Genomic DNA, 18,758 nt, shown 5'->3' with positions numbered 1-18,758 from the left:
CAAAAAACAGCTAAGATGACTTGAACAGCTGTGCAGAACAGGTGAAGGAAAACTGGTGAAAACAGTTGTCTGGCAAAGATAGTAAAAAGAAACAGCCAAAGAAAATATGGGAAGAGTCACACGAGAAGAGGCTACTACTAAAACAATAAAAATTTAAATCAGTAGAGGAGGAGGAATTTTCTTTACAAGAGCACCAATTGGGGTACAAACTAAAAATACATTAATGCAGCATGCAGTTTAAAATGTTTTCTTTCCTTTCATTCAAACCTTAATTAAATAGAAGTATTTTTATCTGCTTCAGTGTCGTTCATCTACTTAGACGCAAACTCACTCCAACCTATCAAGGACTCTAGTCCCTAACATTGAAGGCTGCCCCAAATTCAAACTTTCAATCACCAAATGCAATTTAATATTCTCAATGTCCTTCCGGAATAGTTTTGGATTTTGTGCTTGATACTCTTGAATTGCTTGTTACGTTCCTCTTCTGTAACGTTCGTGGTACAACGAATTTGAACGAAAGTCGAGTGAAAAGTTCTTAATGAACTTATCAGACTTTAAAATAATTTTAGTTGATTACATGGGGATCTAAATATTGAAATTACGTGAGTTGTTGAATGTGAATTTGTTCACCCCAATTGTATTTAAACTTGCCCACCTAATCCATCTAGTTTGTACACTTCGGGAGTTTTGCCTAAATTTTCTAAGAGCAGCTATGAATAATTAATGAGTGGCTCTATTATCAAAGTCAGGATTCAAGTAATTTCACATTAGACTAATTGAACCGGTTTCGATTCAGACCAAAAGATCCAAAATGCCGCATTTCACTGTCATGGTCAGCTAGAGCCAATTCAGGTCTGTGCGTGTGTGTGTGATCCTTAAATAATTACCAGTTTAATTAATTGCGGTTTCAATCATGCTCTAATGACTTATTTTCGCAAACCGGTTAATTGCAGCCATCTGTTTGCTTTTTATTTTCAGATACTTGACTCTATAATATGCGTTATTTTATTTTACCTCATGTAACCATATTGAGTACTAATTGGATTAAACTAATATTAAACAAATGCATGGATTGTCGAGCAATTTTGCCGATGTAAAATATACTGTTTCATCAATTTGGTTCATTGTTGATTTTATGTATAAACCGATAAAGCAAGAATTCCATATATTTAGTTGATACATTGTTTAGAGTGGTTCAATAGCTAAAACATTCAATTGCACGTGGAAATTAAAAATAAATCAAAATATTGACTACATGTCCAGATTTTAAAAAAATATATTTTCAATGAAATACAATTCCCCTCAATCTAGATTTTAATGATTCACGTGCAGGTATTGTTTTATTTGAATATACGCCAAACACAAACATGTTTTCTTTTGCTAATTTGGAATGTAAGTGTACATTAGGGCAATTCAGCTGCGTTCAGGCGTTCAGCATTCAACTTACCAATTACTTTTGCCAGTTTCTGTAAATTTGCGTAGGAATTAAAGTTGAACAATTGTAATCCAATCCTTGCCAAAAACAGGTCTCAGTTGCTCCAGATTCGCAGATTTTAACGCGATTTTAATGAAACTGTCCAGCCCTACCTTTCAAGATGGGAATAAATTGTGGATTTCACTTTGTTTAACTTCCTTGGTCTAGGACAGTCTCGTGTAACCTCATCGGACAAGTTAGATGAAGAAAAAAACCAGACACAAAGCTGTAATCGTTTCATTTAATTTCGACTGTGCTTTCGGGCTAAAGAGCAGTCGGTGCTTTGAACATCGCTTTCATACATTTCGCTGGAATTAAATTTCATCGTACTTGTAAATGGAAAGAATTATATGCAAACTGAAACTTTCATAGATTGGACGTCAGGAATTTAAAAAATTATATCAGACAGAGCTACAAATATAAGCTGGTAACTAAAGTCCAGGACTTTAAAGGAATGCGTCATTAAAGGTCACGGTGAAGCTCTAATCCTTATGTTTGCCTATCAGGGCAAGTTCTAGCTATATTAAATATTTTCCAGCTTCCACTCGAACTTTTCAATTTATTTATAAATAAACCCTTGATTAAAATTCAGCAAACAATTACATGTCTGAGGAAATTGAGATTTCTTGGATGTTGTGTCGTGCAAAATGCAAACTAAGACATTTTGAAATTCGTATTGGTACTATAAAGTTGGCGTCGAGCTAGATTGCAATGGAAATCAGCTCAAGCCATAAAATTCATTTAAATATTTTCCCCTGCAAGCAGCTGAGGATTAGGAGAAATATGCCAATACGTACAATGCTGCAGAGGCGATTGTTTACTCAAAACAAATTGCTCTGTTTCGGTGAGTCAGAAAAATAACAAACAAACTCATGAGAGGATCTAATTTAGTTCTTAAGTAAATATATATTTTTGGCCAAAAATATCAAGATGTGAGTTCGTCCACGTGGATTCGCGATTTCTTAAGACATAAATAACGAAGGGAGATCGAACTTTGGCAAGCACGCGTTATTTCCGCTACCCTGTAGTAATATTTGATGTTCAGGGGAAATTGAATTTGCTTAATAAACTGTAGCCTGTAAGACTGAGAGCGATTCAACAGTTTGTTCATCCGAAACCGGAAGTTTTCTAAAAGTAACTGGAGCTATCAATCAATCAATCTTCTGCTTGCAATTTTCATCTCGTCAATTATGTAGTTGAATTTAAATTTTCCTTATAATCGCATGCGATGCGGCCATATTTTCACATAAACCAGCCAGTAATTAAAAGAAACACGCTTACTTAACTAACTTTTAATTTCCAATTCGAAACGGTTATTGACAACCCCTGAATTATTTGCTAAACCACCAGTAGCCTTGACGCATATTTACTTAACAAAAGCCCCCCAGAAGGGTTTTTTCGTTTCATTGAATATTCAGCAATTTTATTGTCAGCTTAGTGAATTTTAGCCTGGTTTGCGTTATTTGGATCACATTTTCCCCAAATTACGCAATAATTTATTGGATCAACATTGGGCGCGACATTAGAGCCTTTAGTAGTAAACAGAAAATGTTCCATATAATTTACAGCTTATCCAATCGAAAACTGGCAGCATTAATTTGCATTTATCGAGCACTGAGTCAGTGTGGTTTTGTTGGTTTATAGCAGAGATTTCATATTTTCATGCCCATTCGCAAGATAATTTGATGCATTTGGGAATGCCATAATAGGAGCCGACGTGCCGTTAATTGGATGAAACACAGTTCCAAATTGAGGATAAAATGGGAATGTATGTCACCCATATCTTCTGTTACCTTGCATTAAATTAATCAGCTTGATTAATTTATTTAAGCCCTGTTTTAATGCGAGAAAGTCAGTTAGAATCAAAAAGGCGTTAGCAAAACATAACTGAAGAACTTTGTGAAAAGAGCAAAGAGAACAGCACAAAAGAATAAAAGTTTTGAAATTACTCGGGATACAAGAGAAATTTGGAAGAAATTATTAAACCTGCCTTTTCACCGTATAATTTTTCAGTATTGAGTATTTTAAACTTTGAACTACTACTACTTCATAATTGTAGCATTTGACTCGCCGGAAGACTTAGTGTTAATATAAGTCTATACCTTACAACAAAAAGTTTTTTTAATTTCTCAATTTTTATACTAAAAAGTGAGTAATTTAGTTTAGCTTAAATAAATTAAAAAATTTTACGATAATAAATCTTCTATGTGGCTAAAACTGAGGTATAAACTATAAACTGAGGTCTTTTATGAATTCTTCAGAGAATTATTAACTTTGTTTGTGCTCTTCAAAAGCCTTGAAAATTGAATTCAAGCATTGTTATTTTTACATTAAAATCATCAGAAGACTCGGTGTATATATCAGCCAATAATTTACATCACCATGTTTTATAATTTCTCAATTTATATACTGCAATTTGAGTAAAACAGACTCTCTTTACATGGAAAACTTATGGATTTAATAGCGCCTCTAACTGCAGAGAAAATACGTTTTGGGCCCCATTATTCTACCAAAGCCTTCGCACAAACCATGAGAATATATTAGTTCGATTAAATCTAATGGAATAAGTCAACGTTAAATGCAAAATTCTAACTCCGCTCTATGATGAAAAAATAAATACAAAAGTAGTTCTTCCACAGGGAAGCTTTCCTGAAGCAAAATAAAAATGTTCCTAATGTAAAGTTTTCAGTATATTCATAGTTGTGTTTGAACTGCTCTCGGTTGCACAATAATTGAATTCCTACTGAGAACCACATTTTTAAATAAAAGGACTAAGGACTTATTTTGCATATATTTCACGTTAGCTGCGCTGCTAAAAATAGGTTTTAAAACCTAGAAATCTTCATTAAAAGCCAATTAAATGCGCTGGAAGCAAAAGGTGCAAAAATGACCGTGGAACAACGTAAAAAGCTGAGCCTTCAATTTCCAATCGATTTAAGTGAAATTTTCGCCACCAAGCAACTCGCATAAAAATTGGAAAAGTTAAAATATTACCTGCATGAAGAAGATTAAAGTTGTTTTAATTTCCAAATGTTTTTTATTGCGTAATAAAACATAACATCTCAAACTGAATGATTACCTTAATAGTTTCAAGTAATTGGAAAGAAAACAAACGATACTTCGATAAATTAATATTACAGGGACGTCGCAGGATAATTTAGTTGATGTTTGAACTTCCATTACTTTTCTGGCGAATAATTCAACAGACTTGTTGATTCAAAGGCGGAAGTAATTTGGAGAAAACCACAGAAAGTATTAGTTCAGCTCATTGGGGCGTTGATAATAATTCAAGTAAATCAATATAGTTTTAGTGATTCTAAAAGAGGATTCATTACTGAAGTAGATTAATAGAGCGACTATTTACAGTTGATAATAATTTATACTTTTAACAAGTTTTCCTCATTAATCAAGGCAAACTGATCAGGAACCTGCGGCTTTATAAAGTTAAGGAAGCAATGCGAGCGAGGCTTGTTTGATTGGTTATTTGCGTCTACAACAATAATCGTATTACTATTCGGCTGAAATTGATTAGTTCATTTGAGACAATGAGGACATGGAAACAGCACTTTCAACTCACCTAGTTATTTAAATGCAGATATTTCATTGGTCCAGGAGAAACATGGAAACTATGTTAATTACACCTCTTTCGAATTGATTAACTATGCACCTGTACAGTGGCAAGCGTTGCAATTAAATGGCACAATTAGTTGCTTTCAAACATCCTTTTTGGCGAAAAAAATACCTAATTGAACCTGGTGCGTTTTGCGGTTTTGGGGGAGTTGCAAAAAATCATTCCTAATTAGGACTGGGTAACTCAGTGAATTTTTAGGAGTTGGCGCAGTGCTGCGCAAATGGCTTGATGCGCCAACCCAACGCACCGGCGCAATAAGTCAGCTCCTTGGCAGGGAAAGTGTTACATTTTATACTTGCTTGGAGTGTTGTTCCGACCTCGGGTCTTGAAAAGGTGTAATACGCTTTATTAAATGAGTTATAACTCATTAGCCGATGCATTAGGCCAGTAGTCAAATTTGATCTAGTGGCGTTCAAGATTTTCTTCCACTTTTGAAGTGTTGAGAAACTAGAAGCACAAGTGGGATTTCTGAGAGTAAAAGTTGAGAGCAGATCTTCAATGACGACACAGATTTTTGGCAAACACTAATCAATTGACAAGTTTACAGTGTTTTTTTGTCTCGACACTGGTTCAGGAAGAGTAAAATCTGAGTTGCGGTTAATAAAGAAAAATCCTTTATGCCAAAGTGAATGAGATGGTTTGATGCGGAATCATGCATTCCCAAGGGCTCACTTTCTTCTCAAGATGGGGAAAGTTTTGCTCAAACTTAAAAGAGACTGTAGACACGTAAATTCCGTCGAAATTTAAAAAAAATCGTCCAAGCCGAGTGGAATAGAACGTGGCCAAGGCGTGTGTTGGAAAGAGCACACATTAATCGGTGTATTTGAAAGTTTCATCTTTCTGCGATACTATCGAGAAAGATTTGGGAAACCTTCGTTTCTTCGTAAACCGCACTTCACTAATGTATTTCTGCTGAACTAAGCAAGATTAGACCAAGTAGAGAGTTTGAGTCTGAAAGTTTGGAATTCAGAGCATCATCAGAATGAAATGGGAGCCAAAGTTCATTAATCAATTTTGGCGATTCTACTGGCGATGGAATGATGCCAAGTCTTTGGTGAGATCCAAATGTGTCTAATGCAGATGTTGAACAAACAAAAAACACTCTCAACTGGCCCCTTACAAATACATTGGACACTTCGGACTGTCGAAGTTGTGCCAAGCCCTTCGGGCACGACACTGGTTTAGAGCCAAAAGTACTCTGATTTAAATCTGGGAATTCAAGTGAATTTTCAGGAGTTGGCGCAGTGCGTGTTTTAACTCATTAACCGATGAGTTATAACTCATTAACTCAGAGAATTCCCCAATAAAACATCTTCAATAGAGCGATTAAAAATTCTTCTCTAATGCTTATTTAAACTTCCAACTGTTCGAATTCCTGTGCATTTCCAGCAAACTATTTAACACATATCGTAGAGCTTTGTGAAGCTTTTCCAACCCGACAGATGCAGCATTAATAGGATCAGTAGCCCGACTTGAAACAACCCATCCTGGAAATCGCTTATTACTGCATTTCAATGTCCTCAAATGGCTGGCATGTGTTGCAAAGGGCTGCCCTTTAGAGCTTTATCAAAATGGTCAAGCTCTTTAACCGCGAAAATGTTTGAACGAAAACTTTACTCAAATTGAGCAAAGTCGCTGCATTAGAGGTTCATTACAAGGGTTTAAGTGTCGTTTTAAGCGCCGTTTTGCGGATCGGATGTTCAACTTCACAGGTTTACTATTTGGAAATGTTCAAGTGGAAAACCAGTTGATTTTTATGTTATGATGCTCTCTCCATATTCTTGATCATGGTTTTTTAGAGCATTTATTTAATTTGATTATGTCATTGGAACAAACCCAATAAATTATTTTACAAGGGATAACGTACACATAAATCCTAAGGCAAATTTGATGTTACCAGGCTAATAATTGCTAGCCTTGTTCTCGAACAAGCAACACCTGCGGCGAAACAACATAATCGGCATATGGATCTACCCTTTGATCCTTTATGGGAACTGGTGCCTTATCAATAATTTACTGCTTATTGGGCCCTTAAACCTTACGATATTGCTCTGAATATGCACTTAAAGTTACATTTTATGTTCCAATCAAACTGTTTAAAGGTCGTTCTTGCAGACAGGAATATTGATTCGCCGTTCCAGGAGTTGAAGATTTCCGCCTGGAGCGTTCTGTTGAATTGAATCATTGAAGCAAATTTCTAATTCCGCCGCATTGAAATGCAGAATTCTCGAAAAGCCCTCATCCATTACAAGGTGCAATTTAAATACCTGTCCTGCTCGTTGGAATGGGAATGGCAGCTACAATACAACTATCTCATTGAAGCGCTAGGTTTCTCTATTGGTATTGATTGTTTTCAGGCTGTTTCCGTAGGTTTATTCAGCTTAATTATTATTTAACAAAGTTACGAGGAAAAACAGCGATTCTATCCAGAAGTGTGTATTATGTGGTACGTACTTCAACATACTGAAATTATCCCTTTCCATTAATTTATAAGCGAGCACACATCAAGTTGTTGTGCTTCCATTTTAGTCCACACAGTTTTCACTGTTTGAAGAAGTTGTCAGTTCTTGTTAAATAAACTTAATAAATATTTAGTGTTCAGTTTTGGCCGCTCCAGTTTTCCGGTATTGTTTATTTCTGTTTTACTTGATATATCAGTAACCATGCGTTTTATATGCTCCATTCCAAAAAAAATGTTTAAATTGAACAACCACGATCTCGTTTCCTACAATCTCATGACAATTAAGCCAGTTTTAAAGCGGAAGATATGCAAGGTTTCATTACTTAGGCGAACGGTCACGTATTTGAATGGCTGAAGGCAATTTTAGGAAAATGCAAATTTGCTTTTTTAGCAAACACTGTGCTCATTGAATGCAGAGTGCAGACCAAGCGAAAGTAAAGTAAGACTCAAGCATAAAGTAAAAAATTCGTAAAATTACTCACACAGTTTTGTCTGATTGCGGTTAGCCTATAACATTTTTATGAGATTTGTGTTGATTGAGAAAATTGATGATAGGATTACAGATTTTGGTAAATTGGCTCGCATGGAGATTGGTGAAGTGGCATATACAGAACATTGTTTGAATGCATTAAACAGAAGTAGAAACTGGAAATTGAAAGAAAATATTGGCAGACATTTGTTTGAAAAAATATCACTAGCCGTAATAATACAGGACTGAAATGCATAAAATATAGACCTCACTTCCTGTTAGCAAGCTGATTTTTCGGTAAACTGTTAAATATGTCCCGGTCTAGTGACACATTTTGGCCCTAATCTGCGATTTATGGAAATGTTTTTTTCGCACGATTGAAACAAAAGTTCCTGATTTTATCGCGGAATACGAATGGCTCGATTTGCTGAAAGCGCCCAGTAAAGCACGTATTTCTCCAGTTTCTAATAACAGTCATATTTGAGGCAGGGATGAACACAAATGATGTTAATTTTTAAAGAAACAAAACTTTTTGAAATCATCTGGATGGCATGCCATACTTGTTCAGGGCCCCCGAAATACACAACGGCGTTTGCTTTGTTCGCGTCAAAGCCCCAAATTGTCTCATCTATTATTAATAAATGCGTTTTTATATCGCTAAGTAATTTTGTAAAGAAATATGAAAGCAGAAAAGTTTTGTACGGCATTTTTATGCAACGGTTTCTGTATTTTTTTCTTTTTAATTCAAATCAGTTCCTCAAAGAGGAAATGAAAGGAATGTAAACCAAATAAAGTGTATGCTGTAAAAAACATTTCTTCGCAACATTTCCTGCTATTTTATGACGGTAGTAAGCTGACGATCTTTCCTCCTAAAAGCTTTTGTAATAAATCAGCTTCTTTAGTTTTATAACTTGTTTAATTCTCGCTATAAACATCCAAAGTAAGGTGGTTGTTCTACGACGAAAGAGACCATTTTTCAACAGACAACTTTCAAAGCCATTTGCAGGAAATTTTCAAACTAACATTTATATACCGGCTTTTTTATTCGCAGTTTGCATTAAACTGTAATGGACAAAGTGCCAATTCCCATACCTCTATCGAAAAGCGAACGACCCATAATAAAACCCACTTTATTACCGACTTTGGCCACGCCATTTTCGTTGGTAGCATTATTGCCTTTCTGTCATAAAATCTACACTTTTCATGTTGCGGGATGTTGTTTCCAAGAGGTTTTCCATTAACCTGTTTGCCCATATTCAATTGGACGACAGTGGCGTCTTCGATAACAAGTGGATCACATTTCAGTCTGCGTTACTTAAATTAATCTATCAGGAAAAAAAAGCAAGAGAAGCTGAATTATTTTGATGGTTATTGGCCAAGGGCTGTTATCTAGACACTTTATATTTCATTTCTTAAAAATCTGTATTCTCAAAGGAATTCTACCCACTGTCTATTCACCTTTTTGTATCTTTCCGCACTGAAAATAAAATTTGGGAATACGAAGGGGAATATAATATAAGTGCGAAACCTTTTGAAAAGTTAATATGGGAGCACATGGGATAACACAATAATGTGGTTTGATTCAGAACGGTGCCCTAAACTAACATTTAGATTTCAGCGCTCCGTTCGGCTTTACGAGACGTTTTGAGGGCTCTTTTCCTGTTCTTAATTAAATGAGTGTGCATATTCAATTAGGCAGCAAATTGAGTTAAATGCTTAGGGAATTTTTAAATCAAACCCCTCAATTCCGTCTTGGACTTGGAGTCTGCAATAAATTAGCCCACGAATTGAAGCACTGGAAAACTGTCTATTTAGTCCAACTGAAGACGACCCTCATGATGCGGAATCTTTGGTAGTTATGGGATTGTCGAACCCAAAATTAATCTGCTGTAGGTAATTGAATCAAATTGAATTTTTCGAGCTAATGCCTTAATGCAATAAAGTAAGACCGATAAGTAAGAATAATGCTTTAAATAAATTCGTGATTTTTTCAACTCAATCGTCAGTTTCATTGCGTTTTCCAGCTTTGGAAATTTTATAATCGAAACCATTCCTGCCCCAGTTCAGGTTGCCAGAATTAATGACGATTCCAGAGAAAGTCGAATAATTTAAATGCCATTCAATCTTTCATAGAAAAAGTAGCCTTTTTTCGTTTCAATTCTATTGAGTCATTTAGGTTGAAAGCTCTAAAAAACAAATTGCAAAAAAGTGAGAAATTTCCATAAAAACGAAATAACTGTACAGTTTTATTTACTGTCCATCGTGCATTTTCCTGTCGGTGTTCGTAAAGGGATTACATAAATGCACTCTCGTACTCATGCAGCTTCAAATCCTGTTTTCAATTAGATTTAATGAAAGAGGTGAAACACGTGTATCATTTTCGCCTTTGGTGGTTAGCAAATGTCCATTAAAGCAATGTGATTGAGTAACCAGTTGTATTTGTTGGTACACAATAAACAGCTATTAGCGCGACCGAAATTAAATCTACGTTTTGTTCAACGTTTCCTCATTGTTTGCTGACCGGGGATTTAAATGCATCAAAAATGCTTCGCGTTTGCCTGCAGAGAATTTCAAATAAAAATGTTATTATAAAACATATTTACATCAAGGCTTTCGTGGTAATCGTCCGTGCTCTAAATTTTTTATGACCTACATTTGCTGCTCTAGTTTCAGCAATGAGACGGTAAGTCAAACAAATGGTAAAATCTGCAAACGTTCGTTTGCAATTTCAGGTAATCTCCCTTTGTGGGATAAACTCATAAAAAGCCATCAAGTGCATAAAGAATAATTTGCCGTACCTGCACAATGTGCAATTCAGAACCCGGAATATTCAGTTTTTAATGCTCGAGTTGCGTTCAATTATGATGCTTTTTTGCAGCCAATCTATGGATGTATTGAAGCAAGCAATTTTCAGGTCTTGATAGATGAGCTGAATTATCGTTTTGAAGGGCCGTAAATTGACTTTATTGTTTACTCCGAGTAAAATCCCATTGGGAAAAATGTCTAATAAACTGAAGTGTGTATTATAAAAAAACATGTATTTTCTAGTTTATCGTGATGGTGCTGCCTGGAGAAAATTTCTTTCTTTTTATGGAATTTTAAATATGTTTTCCCGTACTATTAGGCATTTTACTAATTTACATCGACCTACTCATTTTATGCAAAACTCCCGTTTAAAATTCACTTTTGATGGTTTTACAAAATACAACATTCCGCTCAAAAGCATCTGGCTTGATGTTTTGTCTACTTCATGTTACCTGGCAAAGTATGTAGTCATATAAAGGACATATTTATTAATAATGTATGAGGCCATAAATTCGAGCTCTGGTTTTGCTAGTTACGTTACGTGGTGGGAACAAAGGGAAAGTCGTGTTTTTGCCTCATTTCTTTGAATATAATATGGCATGCAAAGCAGACGATTCCAGAATAGTCTGGTTTTGAAATGATTTTATAAATTATGACACTGATCGATTTGCTTGATCACTCGATTTATTATAGTCGGTTTACTGGATCCTGCAACCCTTTTTTCGCCGCTAAAATCAGAAACATTGGGTTTGAGACGTGACAAAACGCTTCAATCGGTAAAGATAAGAGTGGAAATGTGTGACCATAATCTGGTTCGGATTTTGCCTAAAAAATAGATTAGTTGTCCCTAGGAAATAAAATGGACATTTCACAAATTAAATTCGTTTAGGCTGAAGTATGACTCTTACAAAGGTCAATTTTTGCAGACTCTTTCCCGCCTTCGATTCCAACTCTTGAAATGAAATTTGTTAAAACGGTAGAAATAAGTTCTGAATAAGCAAAATATTTAACAACTTTGCTTTTGCGGTTATTGACATTTTCGGGACTAGGCCGTAGTGGAAAATAAATTCTTCCTGACGTTTCGCAAGCACGAATAGCTTACATCGTCAGCGGCGGTTGTTGCGCTGAGCAAATTACCCCTGAAGATGCAATGCCTGTTTGCGAAACGTCAGCAGGAATATTGCTTCTATTGCTAGATCCCGAGGAACTCGCCAGTTTTATGTTTGGTGCGTTGTTAATGCTTTCTGTGTTGCGCTCCCAGATTTTGCTCGCTTAGAGAACACATTTTAGCAGAATTTGCACGTTTTTTCTGCAGAATTTGCGCTAATTTGAATAGGAATTAGGATAAAATATGTTTATTTAAAAATAAAATATTTAATTCAAAAGAAAGTTTTCGAAGCATTTGACGACTGGTAAACCTGGACAAACCTGGTCAAAATGGTAGAAAAGATAACACGTTTCACCCCAACACAACACAAATATCTAACAACTGTCTTGCTCTACCTGAAAAAAATAATCGAACAATTCATCTTAAGTTTCCTAATTATGTAGCCCCAAAATTGTATAATACATTGCCAAGTATAATAAGATCAATAAATAACTTCAATTTGTTTAATAAAAAATCCAGAGAATATATCACTATACACAGGATATAACACATTTGTTCAGATACTTTCTCAAAAGTTGAGTTCTCGGGAAAATGTTTTAAGTTGCTAGTTTTAGGTAAGAATATACATGTATAGCATGCTATGTGGATTTCTGTTAAACCAGGACAGAAAATAAAAATATGATTACTGATATAAAAAAAATTGTAACCTCAAGAGTACATACAAGGTATCTAGGTACTCAACAAATAATTTTTACATTATATGAATTGTAAATTGACAAATAATTTTCTGTTTACATATATATTTTTAATAAATTTTGAATTTGAATTTGAATTTGAATTTTCATCATAGCAACACGCACAATCACAGTAAACTCAACTAAATGAAAATGGTTCCAGATACTAGCAACCGAAACGTTGTGACTACACACTTTAATTAAGAGCATTGAAAGTCTGACTCCTCTGTCATTTAATATGCAAAGAAACAATAAGAAAATGATTAACCAAAATACGTACTACAATTTTATATTACTGTCATTTGAATTTTTAATTAAACACAACACACAATAAAAAAGCCAAGTACAAACTTGTAATTAGACAACTAAAAAGGAAATAAAAAAGCCAAAATCAGCATATTTAGCGAACAGGAAACACTTGAATTTAGAATACGAGCAGTTTTTCCTATTTTTCAGTCTCTGCGAAGCATTACGCTCTTTGTCCTGTACTAATCGAGTTTTCCGCTAAAAGCCGCTCAGCTGAAAAGTGAATAAAAACTAGACCGGGGCTGTTCGCAGTACTTTACTACAATTATTTGTTTTGGCAAAAGCTGTTCTAAGGAATATTTAATTGTAAAACCGGCAACAGGTGTTTCATGAAAAAATGTTTCTCGTTGGTTGAAACCAGTGAAATATCTGAAAATGCCAATAATGTGCCTGCTGGAATGTAATAATGCGAATACCGATCCACTAGCAGTGAGATGTTAACGCCTGCAGTTAAAATTCCAGACAATTTCTGGCATTTCAACTGGAATTAGGTTGAACCAATATCTCCAATGATTCATCATCAGATAGAGAATTTAAAGTAGAAATAAAAAATCCAGTTGCTTGAATTCCATTTTTGGTTGATAAATTTATTCAATTGAAAATTAGCAAAACACATGCCAGTTTCCTTTTCCATAAAACCAGTAAATACGCAGTTATTTTAGCACAAAGTGAGCAAATTCCAAGGCAAAACCACAAATTCCCTAATGAACTTCGGCATCTAATTTTATAGCAACCCTTCAGTTATTTCCTTGATATTTTACCCGATATTACGTGTTTCGCATTTTCCCTTAAACATTCAACTGCACTGACTTTTTCAATTAAAAACTTCCCTCTTTTCTGCTACTATCACGTTTTCATGTATTTTTATTTAAATTCCAATGTAAATAATAGGTATTAGGCAAGGGAGCTTCTGTTTTGACATAGAAAAACGCTTAGGAATAATCGGTGATGCGTTCAATATAATTATCGCTTAGCTGAATGCTCTATGAGTATTGATCACTTAATATTCATTTTCATTCGGAAAGTGTCGAATGAAAGAGACGCTGCTTCTTATTGGGTTATCCATGAGCAGCATATTAAATAGGTTTTTCGGCTATTAAGAAAGGAACGAACGGACATGCCGTTCATTTTAAACGGTCTGTTTTCCGAAAAAAAAGTGATTTAAATATTATTGGAGCTCACTGAGGTTATTTCCACGCTAAATATAAAATATAAAATGATGAAAAAATGAAAATGATGATAAAACCTTGTTGAAACTAGAATTTCGTATGCRGGTCTTTGCTGTGAAGTTAAGTAAGATTTATTCGATGTTATTATCATGTTCAATATTTACTCAATATTGAAATTTATGCCCTTAAAAAGTGCGCTTCGCCATCAATCATTCAACTTTCCTTGCAAAGATTACTTAGACGCAAGAAATTGAGTAAACTTTCMTATTCCACTAAAATATCGTTATTATAGATAAAGTGCTACGAATAATTAATGTTGAAGATGTGTTCRTAAATATTTTKTAAATTGTCTCAGATGCAGATCACGAGAAGTAAAATGCTGCTGTTATGATTCGAGGCGTTTTGTAATCATCCCAAGAYCGATGRTTTCTAGGAAAAAATGTGGTATTTTCTCTYAAAAAAAATAATTTTCAATTATTACTTTGAACAGATTGGGGAGCTYCACATAAATAGCACTCCGGTTGCAAAGTAAACACCATTTATTATCCGGATGGTCGCAATATTTCATTTTGATCGTTTTTAATAATCTTTTTAGGAAAACTGTTGAAACAATTATCAAGCACAATTCTTTCATTGACAGAAGGATTTGGAAAAGAAGTAATTTCCAGAAATTGTTAGAAAATATTTGGCAAATTTCTTCTAATTCTTTCTTCAAAAAATGCTAAAGTATTTTGCAACAGTTGAATATTTGTTGGCAAATATACAAGGTTTGAATTTCAAAACCAACTATTTTAAACGCTGTTTAATCTAAAATTTCAAATAGGGTCCTTTTGCCGGTGACCCATAATCTTAATACTAATAAAATTCCCTATTAAATGGTGTATAAAGGAATAAAATCTTCGAAAAATACTCGATTCAGGATTTAGAAGAGAAAATCTTTCAAGTAAGACAGAAAGTTTAGTCGACGAAATATCTAATAATTATGAACAACGAAAAACTTTCGGCATCAGCAGAGCCGTTATGAGCTGTTGAAATAGGCAAGTGCAGATTTCGAAATGCGCCAACCTCAGGCWCCCCCAGGACCGGTTTCGAGCTTATTACCTCTCATCAGTTGGGTTCAACCTGAAATGAATATATTCACATGGACGCGGAATGGCATACAGTTTTCGGAATATAATTTTAGTCTGAACCCCTGATGAGAGCTAATAGGCTCGAAACCGGTTCTGGGGGTGCCTGAAGTTGGTGCATTTCGAAATCTGCACTTGTCTATTTTATTTATTTATTATCATTATAATAATTAATTGATTATTCAACGTATTTAATTTACTTTTACTTACAGTTTCGGCTATAAATGATCATGTGAATTTTCCATGCATCAATTTAATACAGTGAGTTCCAGAAATAAATAAATAAATAAAATTCAAATTCAGCTTTAAGCGTTGATTTTTTTTTTGCGAATGAGAGTTTTTTTAGCTAATATATKTTTAAAAGTCAGTGGAGAATTCAAATTTCGGCCAAATTTTAAAYGTATTTAGACATTACTTCTAGAACTCAATGTCTAAAGAAATATAGGATTTTGATATTAAATAGTTTTATTCTGGCAAGAAGAATCTATTGAGCACAAACTGTTTGAAAAAATTAATTAATGGTCAATAAAAGAATTGAAATAATGGCGAACAAACTTAACAATAACTCCAAAATACACGTTTATCAATCGGCAACTTCTGAAATTAGAAAAATTGTAAAAATGACAAGAAAAATTCCCAGACGAAGCCAAGAAATAAAGAATCACACCCATTAAACCCAATAACTTTAATTTCACAAATAAGTTGCTTAAAATACACTAAACTGCCAAGCACTGGTTCAGAAGTGTTTTGTTTCAAATCTATATTTCTCTGATTGCCGCATTCAAATCAACGAATTTATTTTGTAAAGGAATTGGTGACAACTGAAAATTTTAAGTAAAACTTCCGTTCTAAGAAGATTGTAAAATATGGAAAGTTTAGGCAATTTTAAAAAATTTGAAGGCGTGAAGGACACAACTTATTCATTACATAAATATTGTTTTCAAAATCGCTCAAAACTGAACAATTACTTATTAGTCAATCAAATTAAAAGTTTGGAAAAAGGCAAATTGAAATGAATAAGCACAGACAAATCCAAATATTAGAGATAGAAAAAAGGACTATTTTACATGTGAAACCCGTTCTAATCCCAAATAACACCCATCGATCTAAAACCAAGCAGATGTAAACTCGGTAGTGAAATAAACCCAGCTAATCCAAATCCCAAACGATATCCTGAAATTTACATTAAACACGCCGTCTGTTTTAACAGCCAAGATAGTCAAACTTCAAACACATATATAATATCTGTTTATCAATTCATTTCCAGCCAGTCCCTGGATGTTCAAAAGATTGTCTTTCGACCCTAGATCAAGTGGCATTCAAATTTATCTAAGACCCTGGTTAAAACTTACCCAAAGGCCTGTAACACTCCTTTTCAAACTGTTGACCTTTTGTGCCAACTAGCAGACCCATAATCGCCTGTGGGAATTCGGTAATTAAGAAAAGTAGTAGAATGGCAACCAACATCCCAGACGTCCTGTCGGCTTGTCGATACTTTTCGAATTTTTTCTGGAAAAACGGACGAACCTCGTAGACATCTTCTAGCGGCAACGTGGAGCTTAGCAGGGTTTTTCTGCGTTTTTTCGTCTCCAGTAGCACTACTATCAGTTTCCGCGATAAATGAGTCAGTAAAATGCAGGGAACTAATTTTATCACCACCCCATAGAGCCAGAAACTCGTGTATTTGTAGTCTTCGTTCACGTAATCGATGATGTAAATCAGTTTCTTGGTTGTCACTTCCGTGTAGTTTAATAATTCCTTTTTGTTGAGCATTCGTCCGTGCTTGTCGCACGTTTGGTTATACGCAGTAATTTTGAGGGACAGAAAAAGAGGCGTGCAAATAACTGGACACACCAGGTAAGTGATCATGATAGCGTAAATAGTTCTGTGGGCGTCGCACCATCGTCTAGAATTATGCGGATTGGTTATGGCCAAGTACCTCCAAATGGCCAGAATCACTGTTAAACAGCAGGAAATAAAGTGAAACACTTGACTGAACAACGCATGAAAAATCATAAACAGCGCCCATTTATACGAGTAGTTTTCTATGTATTTATGGCCTGCGATATTGATGTATCTGTGGATGGTAAATGGGATGTACTCGAGCATCACCAGCAAATCCGATATGGCCAGTCCCGTAAGGATCATGTTGGTAGGCCATCGCATTTCTTTGGTAGTTAACACGCAAATATTCAACACATTGGCAATCGACCCTAAAATACAAACCACAAAACTCAACTGGCCATGGATTGTTTCGTATTTTTGGGAAAATGCATTCAGGTCACAGTATAGAGTTGTTGCGTTATTCATTGCTCCAAGAAGAAATCCTCACAAAAGCACACCGACAAAGTTTCTTCACATTGTACTGTCTGGCAAGCGTCCATTCATTGAATATTTATCAATCACGGTTTTCTGTTGAATTATCAACAATATTGCGAGCTGGGCATGCAAAGGAAGTATGTCAATCACTGTTGATGCAAACAGTGGAAAAACAGCAACATAATTCCGGAAATATTTGCAACCTTCACTCAGCTGGGGTATTTTTGGAAATATCCTTAAAAGTTTTCAATGAGGGCTGAACCGTTAATTAAGGCAACCAGCAACGTTTAATCGAAGCCCTTAATTGAACCTTAGTGGAACTTTAAAAGTACATCAAGGCCAATTTCCGAAAATTGGGACCACGAAACGTATTGAACAATAATAAAATAATCAAAATCTCTAGAAACATTTCCTTAATTAGGAGTTTCGATTTATATTTCCCATCGAAGCCCATCTAATTATTACCAGGAAAGTTCAGAACCCCATGGCACATTATTTGACTGAACAAATTCGAAGAAATGATTAAATGTTCAACCTCCCAGCAACACCATTAAACTTTCAGTGAGGACCAAGTTTCGGCATTATTTTCTTGCCAACATTCGGAAACTTTGAAAAAGTTCAGCGCGATGAAAAAAAATTTGGAAACTTTACGTAAAACGCTATTTTCCGTTAGCTGCGGAGTTGTTTGCAGCTGGCCGATCCAGCTGATGCGCTTCGGGATACTGAAGAAGAAACTTGAGTTGAGCGGCTTGCTGCTGAAACTTTAAAAACTTCTCGACGCATGCGTTTATCTGATTCAATTGAATTGTTTCTAAATGTTTGATGTTTCTTGCAATCTAAACTGGAAGTTTTTTTTGGAAGTTCATGTAAAATTCGCTGTAGTTTATCACGATATGTTAAGACGAGTTTTCTCTTCTCTTTGGAGTTTAGACAACATTTTATGTTGTTTAAATATGTTAATAATAATTATTAAAAATAATTGTTTAATCAGTAGAACAAAAAGGTTTAAAATTTTTGCAAAAAGATAAAAGGATTGAAATTCTCCCTGCTGATTACTGCTGATATTGCATATGTATTATAAAAAAATTGTGAACTTTCAAATGAAGAAAGATACTCAAAATTAAAACTGAAACTGAAACTGAACTGAAATCACCC

General features: G+C 34.8%; 1 protein-coding gene across 1 annotated transcript in view; it reads right to left on the bottom strand.

The window, feature by feature from the left end:
• The window catches only part of LOC109535140 (G-protein coupled receptor dmsr-1), a 33,389-nt gene extending 15,078 nt beyond the window's left edge, over window positions 1-18,311 (bottom strand). Inside the window, exon 1 of the mRNA XM_019900977.2 lies at window positions 16,637-18,311. Within this exon, the coding sequence (XP_019756536.1) occupies window positions 16,637-17,594 (958 nt within the window). The 5' untranslated portion in view covers window positions 17,595-18,311. The remainder of the gene's footprint in view (window positions 1-16,636) is intronic.
• Between the last annotated feature and the right edge of the window lie 447 nt (window positions 18,312-18,758).

This window comes from Dendroctonus ponderosae, unplaced genomic scaffold (genome assembly GCF_020466585.1).
Source record: "Dendroctonus ponderosae isolate FM_Combo_2020 unplaced genomic scaffold, Dpon_F_20191213v2 Dpon_F_20191213_5, whole genome shotgun sequence".
NCBI lineage: Eukaryota > Metazoa > Arthropoda > Insecta > Coleoptera > Curculionidae > Dendroctonus > Dendroctonus ponderosae.
Note: the sequence above shows the minus strand (reverse complement) of the source record. Positions and strands in the feature narration are given on the sequence as shown.